Consider the following 14,525-nt stretch of genomic DNA (forward strand, 5'->3'; position numbering starts at 1 on the left):
GTCCAACGCTCTAACCACTAGGCTACCCTGCCACCCCTTTATGTAAAAATGTAATAAAATGTGGTTTATTTGAAAGCCTGGCTGAAAAGACTCACAGGTATTAAATGATATAAGGAATGTTGAGGGAATTGACACATTTCGATCGTTGTCAGTATTGTCGTAGCAAAAATAATTTGGATTTGAAATTGTAGTCCATAATGTTGCTTGATCGGTGGTTAGGCTTTTAGCTGGACAAAATTAGGCTTGAATGGAAAAGTGCAATACTGCTAATGTAACCATGTGTTAGTGCAGGTTTTCAGTGAATTTATGTCAGTCACAAAGCTCATCTGCATTTCCTACAGCACATGAATATTCTCAGCAACAAAAGAGAGATCAAATTAAGATCGTACATCTGTACTTGACAGAAATGTATTTGGGTATTCGTAAGAGTGCCTATAATATATATTTAGCAACACATATTATAAACATTAAAAACACTGTTAGACTGGGCTGTGCTTGAGCTTGATGAGGGCATATAACTTACGTTCAAAGCATTCTTGGCAGCTTCTGCCTCTGATCGGCTGTCAAAGCTGACAAACCCCACTGGCTGGAGAGATACAACAGGCAAGACAAAAAACAGACAGAACAAAGGAAAGAAACAGAGTTTTAGGCATAATACTGATTCTGCACTTCTCTGTCTGAGTGACATATACATGTTTTTCTCTCTCTCTCTCTCTCTCTCTCTCTCTCTCTCTCTCTCTCTCTCGCTCTCTCTCTCTCTCTCTCTCTCTCTGTGTTAAAATCATGGCGACAGAGAGAGAACTAGAGGTCTGCAGTGTGGAGTCCACCAAGAGTTCAACATTCACTGGATGGTGCAAAAGCTCCCTATGCCCAAATACGGGCAAAGGGGCAGCGAGTGTGTTTGAAAGAAAGAGAGAGGGGCAGAGGAAAGAAGAGGGGGAGAGAAAGGGAGAAAGAGAGAGGGAAAAGAGAGGGAGATGAGAAAGAGGGAGAGGCAGAAAGAGGAGTTCACTTGTTTGCAAACTCTCCAGGCTTGTCATTTGTTGTAGCAGCCAAGCATGAATCCCTGTTCTGTGTTTCATTCACCAAAACATTAGTGCATGTGTTACATTTTCTGTGACTTCACTTTTGTTCAGGGCCAAATGTTTAGGAGAGAGGTGTGAGCAAAAGGCATAAACATGCAGTACTAGTTTGGTATCAAAAGACATAAATACGCAGTACTAGTTTGCTATCAAAAGACATAAATACGCAGTACTGGTTTGGTATCAAAAGACAAACATGCAGTACTAGTTTGGTATCAAAAGACATAAACACGCAGTACTGGTTTGGAATAGGAAGGTCTCTATGCTGAAAACAATTTTTGGCTATGAACACGGGAGACACTTTTTCATAGATTCCTGAACACAAACATCAGAGAGGGAGAGAGAAGAAAAGAGACGTGGAGAGAGAGAGGGGGGGAGAGAGAGAGAGAGAGAGAGAGAGACTTGGAGAAGAGAGGGGAAGTAGAGAGAGAGCGAGAGAGAGAGAAGCAAAGAGATGGAGAGGAGAGGGGAAGTAGAGAGAGAGAGAGAGGGAGAGAGAGAGAGAGAAGAGAGGGGAAGTAGAGAGAGTTTTTAAACATGTTGTTCTCAAGAGGCTAAGCCACAGTGGGCGATGTAGAAAGCTTTCTAGAAAGACAGAGAGCGGGAGGGAGGGAGGGAGAGAGAGAGAGGGAGAGAGAGAGAGAAAGAGAGAGAGAGAGAGAGCGAGAGAGAGAGAGAGAGGGAGGGAGAGAGAGAGAGAGAAAGAGAGAGAGAGGGAGGGAGGGAGAGAGAGAGAGATGGAGGGAGAGAGAGAGAGGGAGAGAGAGAGAGAGAAATAGAGAGAGAGGGAGGGAGAGAGAGAGAAAGAGAGAGAGCGAGACGGCTTGCTATATATGGAGACGGCTGTGTTCTCTGCAGGAATGATTGATTTTCATTAGCACTGTCATTACCATTAGTCAGGAAGGATCAACTCACAGTGCAATGAACACATAACATGGGAGAGGCATTCAAAACAACGCCTTGAGTCCGTTACACTGTATGACAACTACAGAAGCATCCTATGACATCTGGCATAATGTAAACACATAAGTCCTCAAAATACTGACAACTTGAAGAGGAAATGAATATGACGTAGGATTCACTTCTACTGAAAAGCAAAGACAGCTTTCCGTTTGCCGATCCCGTCCATGAGGAATCTCGACGGCCATTACCCCGTTTTAATGAATGTGTTATCTCTTTATGGGACGCAGTGTCATTTGGCATTAAGTACCTTGACGTAAGCTAAACTGCCTAGCTCTCCAAGTGGACACACACCAGACAAGCTCATTTTCAGCCACTTCAGAGAGCGAAAAGATACCGTCAGAGACTCATGATTGTTCCTAGGCCGTCGTTGTAAATAAGAATTTGTTCTTAACTGACTTGTCTAGTTAAACAAAGGTAAAAATGATAATAAAATAGTCAAAACCTTCGCTTTGACCCCACAAATTTCTTTCCATCTCCTTTCCCCTTTGAACATCCCACAAGAGTGTCTGCAAGCACGCTATCTGAGAGCCAAACAACATGACATAATAGGCAGGCAAAGAACTACATAAATGTAAAATAAGAATACAGACTTTTATATTCTCATGCCTTAGCCATGCATGCAACGTGTAGTCATGATAACGGCTACACTGCAGTCATCCATTTTGTTACATCGCCGGAGCTGGAGACTTATATTTCCCTCACTAACTTTAAACAGCAGGGAATATCTCACTGGTCGTCCCCAAAGCCAACACTTCCTTTGGCCGCCTTTCCTTCCAGTTCTCTGCATCCAATGACAGGAACTAATTGCAAAAATCGCTGAAGCTGGAGACTTATATTTCCCTCACTAACTTTAAACATCAGCTATCTGAGCAGCTAACCGATCGCTGCAGCTGTACATAGTCCATCTGTAAATAGCCCACCCAATGTACCTACCTCATTCCCATATTGTTTTTATTTACTTTTCTGCTCTTTTGCGCACCATTATCTCTACCTGTACATGTTCATCTTACATTTTTATTTTTATTTTATTTTACCTTTATTTAACAAGGCAAGTCAGTTAAGAACAAATTCTTATTTTCAATGACGGCCTGGGAACAGTGGGTTAACTGGTCTAGGAACAGAGGGTTAACTGCCTGTTCAGGGGCAGAATAACGAGGCTATATACAGGGGGATACCGGTATTGAGTCAATGTGTGTTGGCACAGGTTAGTTGAGGTCATTTGTAAAGACTATGTATAGATAATAAACAGCGAGTAGCAGCAGTGTGAAAACATAGTGTGTGTGTGTGGGTGGGGGGGGGGTGGGTAAATGTAAATAGTCCAGGTCAAATTTTTCAGCAGCCATGGCTTGGAGGTAGAATCTGTTAAGGAGCCATTTGGTCCTAGACTTGGCGCTCCGATACCTCTTGCCGTGCGGTAGCAGAGAGAACAGTCTATGACTTGGGTGACTGGAGTCTTGTGAATATTTTTTGGGCCTTCCTCTGACACCGCCTAGGATATAGGTCCTGGATGGCAGGAAGCTTGGACCCAGTGATGTACTGGGCAGTACGCACTACCCTCTGTAGCGCCTTACGGTCAGATGCCGAGCAGTTGCTATACGGTGATGCAACCTGTCAGGATGCTCTTGATGGTGCAGCTGTAGAACTTTTTGAGGATCTGTGGTCCCATGCCAAATATTTTCAGTCTCTTAAGGGGGGGGGGGGGGGGGATGTGTTGTCATGCTCACTTCACAACTGTCTTGGTGTGTTTAGACCATGATAGTTGGTTGGCGATGTGAAACTCTCGATCCACTCCAATTCAGCCCAGTCAATGTTAATGGGACCTGTTTGGCCCTTCTTTTCCTATAGTCCTATAGTCTTTGTCTTGCTCACATTGAGGGAGAGGTTGTTGTCCTGACACCACATTGCCAGGTCTCTGACCTCCTCCCTATAGGCTGTCTCATTGTTGTCGGTGATCAGGCCTACCACTGTTGTGTCATCAGCAAACTTAATGATGGTGTTGGAATCGTGCTTGGCCACGCAGTCGTGGGTGAACAGAGAGTACAGGAGGGGACTGAGCACACACCCCTGAGGGGCCCCAGTGTTGAGGATCAGCGTGGCAGATGTGTTGTTGCTTACCCTTACTACCTAGGGGCGGCAGGAAGTCCAGGATCCAGTTGCAGGGGGAGGTGTTTAGTTCCAGGGTCCTTAACTTAGTGATGAGCTTCGTGGGCACTGTGGTGTTGAAAACGAAGCTGAAATCAATGGACAGCATTCTCACATAGGTGTTCCTTTTGTCCAGGTGGGAAAGGGCAGTGTGGAGTGCGATTGAGATTGCGTCATCTGTGGATCTGTTTGGGCGGTATGCAAATTGGCGTGGGGTTTCCTGGAATGATGGTGTTGATGTGAGCCATGACCAGCCATTCAAAGCACTTCATGGCTACCGAAGTTCTTCTGTAAACACTAGCGAGAATCTCACAACATTAGGAACCACCTGTGTCCTTGGTTCTTCCGTTTGATGTCAGCACTGTTCATAATAATAATAATGTGCTTCATAGATGTTGCTGAATGCAGGTGCGACAACAACGGAAATGCAACAATTCCTCCAGCTAAGGCTTCAACCACAGTTTTCACTCTACAGTAGCAATCGTGCCATTCAGCTCATAAATTAGCTACAGATGGATTTTTCTCCGCACAAAGGCTTCAATTTAACCTTTCACCTCAGCAGCCATGTTGGAGTGTCCTCCAGCTAATGTTTCAATTTAATCCTTCACTTTAGCTAAATTTTGTGGACTTTTTAGAAATTCATCACTTCACTCTGATAAATAAATTGAACAGTCATTATTAACAATCAGATGGGCCTCACGTCCTCCACCATGTCTAGTGCATATAATCGAACTAAACCATTGGCTGTGTTACAGTATACCACCCATAAAGGGTTAACTGAGATATAGTGTAACGTGTTACAGTCTACCACCCATAAAGGGTTAACTGAGATATAGTACGTGACCTTTAGACTGATTCATTTAAAAAAACGTCCTCTTGACAAAGTTTCCTCCAGTTCCCTTATGGAGGTTCCTTCAGTTCTCATAAACTTGTTTTTTGCATTTCTAATGTAATTCCCCACACTACAGTCACACCCACCAGCATCCACCAGACACACACAAAATAAGAATACACTTTCATACACTTCAATAAAACTATCATAACATAAGGAGAGGTACGTCCTTACTCTACTGAGGCTTTGCTTGTAATTGCTTTCTCCCAGCAGGCCCCTGATATCCTAATGCCAAGGGCACATCTTATCTCAAACTTTAACCCAAACACCAGATGTGCTCAGGATGGCGATGCTACAGGTATTTAGGTCAGTTCCATAGTGCTGTGATGTGCTATGTTATTAATATTCTTTTTTAACTACACTGAAACAGCCTGTTGAGGGACTGAGCCATGTCTAAACTACACTGAAACAGCCTGTTGAGGGACTGAGCCATGTCTAAACTACACTGAAACTTCCTGTTGAGGGACTGAGCCATATCTAAACTACACTGAAACAGCCTGTTGAGGGACTGAGCCATGTGTTCACTACACTGAAACAGCCTGCTGAGGGACTGAGGCATGTCTAAACTACACTGAAACTTCCTGTTGAGGGACTGAGCCATGTCTAAACTACACTGAAACTTCCTGTTGAGGGACTGAGCCATGTCTAAACTACACTGAAACAGCCTGTTGAGGGACTGAGCCATGTCTAAACTACACTGAAACAGCCTGCTGAGGGACTGAGCCATGTCTAAACTACACTAAAACAGCCTGTTGAGGGATTGAGCCATGTCTAAACTACACTGAAACAGCCTGCTGGGGGACTGAGCCATGTCTAAACTACACTGAAACAGCCTGTTGAGGGACTGAGCTATGTCTAAACTACACTGAAACAGCCTGTTGAGGGACTGAGCCATGTCTAAACTACACTGAAACTTCCTGTTGAGGGACTGAGCCATGTGTTCACTACACTGAAACAGCCTGCTGAGGGACTGAGCCATGTCTAAACTACACTGAAACAGCCTGTTGAGGGACTGAGCCATGTCTAAACTACACTGAAACAGCCTGCTGAGGGACTGAGCCATGTCTAAACTACACTGAAACAGCCTGTTGAGGGACTGAGCCATATCTAAACTACACTGAAACAGCCTGTTGAGGGACTGAGCCATGTGTTCACTACACTGAAACAGCCTGCTGAGGGACTGAGGCATGTCTAAACTACACTGAAACAGCCTGTTGAGGGACTGTGCCATGTCTAAACTACACTGAAACAGCCTGTTGAGGGACTGAGCCATGTCTAAACTACACTGAAACAGCCTGTTGAGGGACTGAGCCATGTCTAAACTACACTGAAACTTCCTGTTGAGGGACTGAGCCATGTCTAAACTACACTGAAACAGCCTTTTGAGGGACTGAGCCATGTCTAAACTACACTGAAACAGCCTGTTGAGGGACTGAGCTATGTCTAAACTACACTGAAACAGCCTGTTGAGGGATTGAGCCATGTCTAAACTACACTGAAACAGCCTGTTGAGGGACTGAGCCATGTCTAAACTACACTGAAACAGCCTGTTGAGGGACTGAGCCATGTCTAAACTACACTGAAACAGCCTTTTGAGGGACTGTGCCATGTCTAAACTACACTGAAACAGCCTGTTGAGGGACTGAGCCATGTCTAAACTACACTGAAACAGCCTGTTGAGGGACTGAGCTATGTCTAAACTACACTGAAACAGCCTGTTGAGGGATTGAGCCATGTCTAAACTACACTGAAACAGCCTGTTGAGGGACTGAGCCATGTCTAAACTACACTGAAACAGCCTGTTGAGGGACTGAGCCATGTCTAAACTACACTGAAACAGCCTGTTGAGGGACTGAGCCATGTCTAAACTACACTGAAACAGCCTGTTGAGGGACTGAGCCATGTCTAAACTACACTGAAACAGCCTGTTGAGGGACTGAGCCATGTCTAAACTACACTGAAACAGCCTGCTGAGGGACTGAGCCATGTCTAAACTACACTGAAACAGCCTGTTGAGGGACTGAGCCATGTCTAAACTACACTGAAACAGCCTGTTGAGGGACTGAGCCATGTCTAAACTACACTGAAACAGCCTGTTGAGGGACTGAGCCATGTCTAAACTACACCGTGTGGAAAAATGATGTATTTTTTACTTACCTGTTTTGAGGTGAGTTTTATCAATGATCCCTCATAACCCTAAAACAAAGACCAAGACAAATTGTTAGCATAAACAGCAAAAACATGTATAAGTATATACTATTTGATGCTATGATAGTATTCAACATAACAGTATAGACTCTATTTGATGCTATGAGAGCATTCAACATGACAATATATTCTCTATTTGATGCCATGATAGTATTCAACATGACAGTATAGACTCTATTTGATGCCATGATAGTCTTCAACATGACAGTATAGACTCTATTTGATGCTATGATAGTATTCAACATGACAGTATAGACTCTATTTGATGCCACGATAGTATTCAACATGACAATGATCAAATCAAATCAAATCAAATTCAAATTTGGTTCTTCTGATGATGTCAACGGAACATTAATTTGACTTGACATACGGTGTTAATAGAAACATTGTGAATGTGTTATAAGTTTATTCATTTACATATTTTGACTCAAAGTCTCATAAATGCCTAAGCGTGTTGGTGTTACTGGTCGTTGGTTAGTCGTGAGAAGGAAATGTACCTGATTAGCCAAAATGTATTGCTTTTTAAACACTTACATGATATACCCTTTCAATGTACACACCCAGTGCATGACCAAAGCGCTGTATCAGATGGATCTGTGGTGTTATTACACTTGGTAGCAAAATGCATAGTTCCTGTGCCATGAAAATGCTTGTTTATATTCTGTAACTACACTGACCATGTGTTATTCTCTCAAAACTACCCCCCCCCCCCCCCCCATATGATTACAGGTTTAGTTTTGATTGTATTCCAGGTTGAGGAATGCAGGCAGTTTTCCATTGCCATTTATTTCCTCATCACTAATGGAGGCCTGTTAACGGTTGCCTGTTTGAACAGAGGCCTTATCAATTGTTTCATATCATCCATGTTAACGCGTACACACACCTTAAATGGTCTGAACAGGAGATACAGCTCCCGCGGCTTTATATCCAGAGGTAGTCCACTGACAAATAACGTGCGGACCTAAAGAGGAGGAAATGAGGAGGAGAGAGGGAAAGAAAGAGAGAGCGAGAGAGAGAGAGAGACAGAGAGAGGAGGAGATGAGGAGGAGAGAGGGAAAGAGAGAAGAGAGAGAGAGAGAGAGAGAGAGAGAGAGAGAGAGAGAGAGAGAGAGGGAAAGAAAGAGGAGGAGATGAGGAGGAGAGAGGGAAAGAGAGAAGAGAGAGAGAGAGAGAGGGAAAGAAAGAGGAGGAGATGAGGAGGAGAGAGGGAAAGAGAGAAGAGAGAGAGAGAGAGAGAGAGGGAAAGAAAGAGGAGGAGATGAGGAGGAGAGAGGGAAAAAGAGAAGAGAGAGAGAGAGACAGAGAGAGAGAGAGAGGGAAAGAAAGAGGAGGAGATGAGGAGGAGAGAGGGAAAGAGAGAAGAGAGAGAGAGAGAGAGAGAGAGAGAGAGAGAGAGAGAGGGAAAGAAAGAGGAGGAGATGAGGAGGAGAGAGGGAAAGAGAGAAGAGAGAGAGAGAGACAGAGAGAGAGAGAGGGAAAGAAAGAGGAGGAGATGAGGAGGAGAGAGGGAAAGAGAGAAGAGAGAGAGAGGGAGAGAGCGAGGGAAAGAAAGAGGAGGAGATGAGGAGGAGAGAGGGAAAGAGAGAAGAGAGAGAGAGAGAGAGAGGGAAAGAAAGAGGAGGAGATGAGGAGGAGAGAGGGAAAGAGAGAAGAGAGAGAGAGAGAGAGAGAGAGAGAGAGAGGGAAAGAAAGAGAGAGAGAGAGAGAGAGAGAGAGAGAGAGAGAGGGAGAGAGAGAGAGAGAGAGAGGGAAAGAAAGAGGAGGAGATGAGGAGGAGAGAGGGAAAGAGAGAAGAGAGAGAGAGAGAGAGAGAGAGGGAAAGAAAGAGGAGGAGATGAGGAGGAGAGAGGGAAAGAAAGAAGAGAGAGAGAGAGAGAGATAGAGAGAGAGAGAGAGGGAAAGAGAGAGAGAGAGAGAGAGAGTGAGACGTTCATGTATTTTTCATTAACCTTCAGTAATTATAAATAGCTACCGTACCTGACAGATGATGTAGGACATTGAAACAGAGAAATGGAGTCTGAAATGGTCTGATGAGCTCAGTAATTCAGTAACTTACGTTACAAGCATGTGAAATACACTTGAAGCCAAGTTAAAAAAAAAAAAAAAAACTTTTAAATATAATACACACAACCGATATAAGCATCACTTAACTCCATCACCCCTCCCTCCCTCCACAACGCACACTTTCCTTTGTAAGCATTCTCTATGTAATCTACGGCCCACTGAGTTTTATGGCCGTCCTCCCCTGGCAGTTTCTACCTTCTGTTTTAGCGTTTGAACTTTTCAACTTGGGAGATGTGAGCAAGAGGAGAACGTGCTGCATTATGACGTATGTGTCAAATTAGAATGACGTGAAGAATTCTGATCCAGGTTTTTCTCTAGCAAGAGTGTGTGAAAACCTTGTGAAGACTTACAGAAAACGTTTGACCTCTGTTATATACCCTTTGTTGGCAATGACAAAGTATTGAGATAAACTTTTGTTATTGACCAAATACTTATTTTCCACCATAATTTGCAAATAAATTCATAAAAAATCCTACAATGTGATTTTCTGGATTTTTTTCCCTCGTTTTGTCTGTCATAGTTGAAGTGTACCTATGATGAAAATTACAGGCCTCTCTCATCTTTCTAAGTGGGAGAACTTGCACAATTGGTGGCTGACTAAATACTTTTTTGCCCCACTGTATATGTCAGATTAGAATGACATGAAGAATTCTGATCCTGGTTTTTCTCTAGCAAGAGGTTGAACTGTGAAGAAGAAGAAAAAAAACACAACGTGAGAATGATGAGGCTTCTTTCTCGTACAGTGATGCTCTGGGAATTGATAGGCTCAAAGATAGGTTCAGGAACGGGATTGGTTACAGCACACAGGAAGTAACCCGGCGGGGCAAAACTGGTCGCAATGACATCATGGTATTTTTTTTAGTAACCAGAAAAATACGTTGTCGTCATGAAAAATACGTATTTAACCTGGTTGTAACAGAGATTTTGTCATTTGTTACATGACCTCTCGTTAAACAGAAAACCACTTTACAACCAGGAAGTGATGTCACTAAAACAGATTTAGGGGTGGCCTGAGTGTAGACTCTATTTGATGCTATGATAGTATTCAACACATAGAACAAGGAGGGTTATCGTAAGGGATATGATCTAAAAACTCTTGTTCACTGTGCAGTGAATTGAAAACCAGTGCTCTTCATTTGTACAATGGTGCATGAACATGAACGTGAAGAATTGTGTCCCTACAAGGGGAAGAATAGGAGGTTTTTATTTTATTTTATTTCACCTTTATTCAACCAGGTAGGCTAGTTGAGAACAAGTTCTCATTTACAACTGCGACCTGGCAGTATATTCAACTAGCAAAGTAAAATGTTAGTTTTTTTGTATTTTTTTTTTGTGTATTTTTTTTGTGTATTTTTTTTTAACGCATACACATTTAGTCCAGTGTCAACAAATGTGCAAATTAACCTTTATTTAACTAGGCAAGTCAGTTAAAGAACAAATTCCTATTTACAATGACGGCCTACTTCTACCAGGCCTCATGTGAATGCTTACTATGTATACGACATCATTGACATCCCCGATGAATTTGCTAGAAAAGATAACTTTCCAAATTAAAAAAAATAATTTTATTTTTAAAAAAATGTGCAACCGCCGGACGCATTTACTAAGACTACCACATGCCACATTAATGTCAGCTTTGGGGGCCGAATTCGGCACGCAGGCCTTTAGTTTAAGACCGCGTATTCGAAGTTAAAGCTGTCTAAGTAGATCTGAATTTAGCCATGTAGAAATTCAGAGGAGTGTGGATTTCACAACTCACCATTTAGCACAACAGGAACTGAACAGATGAAGCGGTAAAACAGCCATCCAAAGCAACGTGAAACCCCCAAGCCCATGCCAAAACTGCACCGAAACAAACAGAGAAGCCTAGCAACTCCAGAGCTGGCAAGCCGAACCGCCAGCTGGCTAATTCAACCTCGATGACTTTCTCACCTTAGCTTTTATCTTATTCTGAGTCAAGCCAACTCTACAGATCTGTCACTGGTGTCTGTCAACGGCAGGTTGTGTGTCATAGCTGCACTAGAACATCAAGGCAGTTGCTGACAGCCAGTAAAGACTGTAAAACAATGAGTGAAAAAGTAGAATAGTAAAAAAAAAATGAAAAAAAATATAAGGGTAGATGAGATCTGATTAAAAGTCTACTCAGGTGCCTAATTACTGCGGTGAGGCAAAACTGAGAGTTTGGCACATTTTCAAGACAATCCAAAAGTTCAGTTGAATTATTTGAACCTTTCATCTAACTGTTTCGGGGTGACAATTTATGGTATTTTATCATGTGTTCATTCTCATCAACTGAGAAAGGTTACTGAACTGTCCTGCTGGGGGTTTAAACCCTAACAACTCCATTATTAGGTTACTGACCTGTCCTGCTGTGGATTTAAACCCTAACAACTCCATTACTAGGTTATTGAACTCTCCTGCTGTGGGTTTAAACCCTAACAACTCCATTATTAGGTTACTGAACTGTCCTGCTGTGGGTTTAAACCATAACAACTCCATTACAAGGTTATTGAACTCTCCTGCTGTGGGTTTAAACCCTAACAACTCCATTATTAAGTTACTGAACTATCTTGCTGTGGGTTTAAACCCTAACAACTCCATTACTAGGTTATTGAACTCTCCTGCTGTGGGTTTAAACCCTAACACCTCCATTATTAGGTTACTGAACTATCCTGCTGTGGGTTTAAACCCTAACAACTCCATTATTAGGTTACTGACCTGTCTTGCTGTTGGTTTAAACCCTAACAACCCCCTTACTAGATTACTGAACTATCTTGCTGTGGGTTTAAACCCTAACAACTCCATTATTAGGTTACTGACCTGTCTTGCTGTTGGTTTAAACCCTAACAACCCCCTTACTAGATTACTGAACTGTCCTGCTGTGGGTTTAAACCCTAACAACTCCATTAGTAGGTTACTGAACTGTCCTGCTGTGGGTTTAATTCCTAACAACTCCATTATTAGGTTACTGACCTGTCTTGCTGTTGGTTTAAACCCTAACAACCCCCTTACTAGATTACTGAACTATCTTGCTGTGGGTTTAAACCCTAACAACTCCATTACTAGGTTACTGAACTGTCCTACTGTGGGTTTAAACCCTAACAACTCCATTACTAGGTTACTGAACTGTCACGCTGTGGGTTAAAACCCTAACAACTCCATTACTAGGTTACTGAACTGTCGTGCTGTGGCCTTAATCCCTAACAACTCCAACACTAGATTACTGAACTGTCCTGCTGTGGGTTTAAACCCTAACAACTCCATTACTAGGTTACTGAACTGTCACGCTGTGGGTTAAAACCCTAACAACTCCATTATTAGGTTACTGAACTGTTGTGCTGTGGCCTTAATCCCTAACAACTCCATTACTAGGTTACTGAACTGTCGTGCTGTGGCCTTAATCCCTAACAACTCCATTACTAGGTTACTGAACTGTCCTGCTGTGGGTTAAAACCCTAACAACTCCATTATTAGGTTACTGAACTGTCGTGCTGTGGCCTTAATCCCTAACAACTCCATTACTAGGTTACTGAACTGTCACGCTGTGGGTTAAAACCCTAACAACTCCATTACTAGGTTACTGAACTGTCCTGCTGTGGGTTTAAACCCTAACAACTCCATTAGTAGGTTACTGAACTGTCACGCTGTGGGTTAAAACCCTAACAACTCCATTACTAGGTTACTGAACTGTCCTGCTGTGGCCTTAATCCCTAACAACTCCATTACTAGGTTACTGAACTGTCCTGCTGTGGCCTTAATCCCTAACAACTCCATTACTAGGTTACTGAACTGTCCTGCTGTGGGTTTAAACCCTAACAACTCCATTACTAGGTTACTGAACTGTCTTGCTGTGGGTTTAATTCCTAACAACTCCATTACTAGGTTACTGAACTGTCCTGCTGTGGCCTTAATCCCTAACAACTCCATTACTAGGTTACTGAACTGTCACACTGTGGGTTAAAACCCTAACAACTCAATTACTAGGTTACTGAACTGTCCTGCTGGGGCCTTAATCCCTAACAACTCCATTACTAGGTTACTGAACTGTCCTGCTGTGGGTTTAAACCCTAACAACCCCCTTATTAGATTACTGAACTGTCCTGCTGTGGGTTTAAACCTTAACAACTCCATTACTAGGTTACTGAACTGTCCTGCTGTGGGTTTAATTCCTAACAACTCCATTAGTAGGTTACTGAACTGTCACGCTGTGGGTTTAAACCTTAACAACTCCATTACTAGGTTACTGAACTGTCCTGCTGTGGGTTTAATTCCTAACAACTCCATTAGTAGGTTACTGAACTGTCACGCTGTGGGTTAAAACCCTAACAACTCAATTACTAGGTTACTGAACTGTCCTGCTGTGGGTTTAAACCTTAACAACTCCATTACTAGGTTACTGAACTGTCCTGCTGTGGGTTTAATTCCTAACAACTCCATTAGTAGGTTACTGAACTGTCACGCTGTGGGTTAAAACCCTAACAACTCCATTACTAGGTTACTGAACTGTCCTGCTGTGGCCTTAATCCCTAACCAGTCTAATACGAGGCTACTGAAACACTCTGGACGTGTCAAGACAGGGACTCCCAACATTGAGTCCACTATACAGTCAGAACAATTGGACATTCCTAACTGAGTTGGACCATGCTCTACTGCACTGAGTTATTAGTATGACGTTAGTTATTGTGTTACATGATATATGCTGGAACGCGTGTGGTTTTCTGGTGCGTGCACTCTCAGATGTCAGATGATGGTCAAATGTGTTAACAGTTCTCCACACACATCTGCTATCGACTAGTTATATATATATATTTTTTTTTTCTTCTCCCAGACTACCATGAAAAGACATGGGTGTAGACAGGTGTCCTACTGTTTCCAGTGAGGTGAGATATTACACTTTTACTATGCAGTAAACTGATTAGAAGCCTATAGCTGCACTCAACCAGACTCAGTGGTTCTGGAGAATACAATTAAATATGATGAAAGTATATGACATGATGCAGGACATATGCAGTGTTTTTTATTTTTTTATAGCAATATCAAATCATTTCTGGGTAGCAAGTAAGTACCCTACTGTAATAGTTTTCCATTCAAATTTTTAGCAAAACACTTATTTCTCAAGCAAAATGTTGCTAGGACTGTCTGGGAGTGGTCTGCGTGAGGGAAGGGAAAAGTGA

At 42.7% G+C, this 14,525-nt stretch overlaps 1 protein-coding gene across 4 annotated transcripts in view; it reads right to left on the reverse strand.

Moving 5' to 3' along the window:
• The window catches only part of LOC110500772 (RNA-binding protein with multiple splicing), a 60,964-nt gene that overhangs the window by 33,924 nt on the left and 12,515 nt on the right, over nucleotides 1-14,525 (reverse strand). For 2 of the 4 annotated variants that reach the window (XM_036958298.2, XM_036958297.2), the window contains exons 2-4: nucleotides 8,171-8,248; nucleotides 7,237-7,275; nucleotides 524-586 (exon numbers count right to left, since the gene is read on the reverse strand). In XM_036958298.2, coding sequence (XP_036814193.2) covers nucleotides 524-586; nucleotides 7,237-7,275; nucleotides 8,171-8,248 — 180 coding nt within the window. The remainder of the gene's footprint in view (nucleotides 1-523; nucleotides 587-7,236; nucleotides 7,276-8,170; nucleotides 8,249-14,525) is intronic. The other 2 variants (XM_090214916.1, XM_090214915.1) reach the window with 1 other exon arrangement.

Source organism: Oncorhynchus mykiss, chromosome 21 (assembly GCF_057628025.1).
Source record: "Oncorhynchus mykiss isolate SJ-2025 chromosome 21, ASM5762802v1, whole genome shotgun sequence".
In the NCBI taxonomy this organism is placed as follows: Eukaryota; Metazoa; Chordata; class Actinopteri; order Salmoniformes; family Salmonidae; genus Oncorhynchus; species Oncorhynchus mykiss.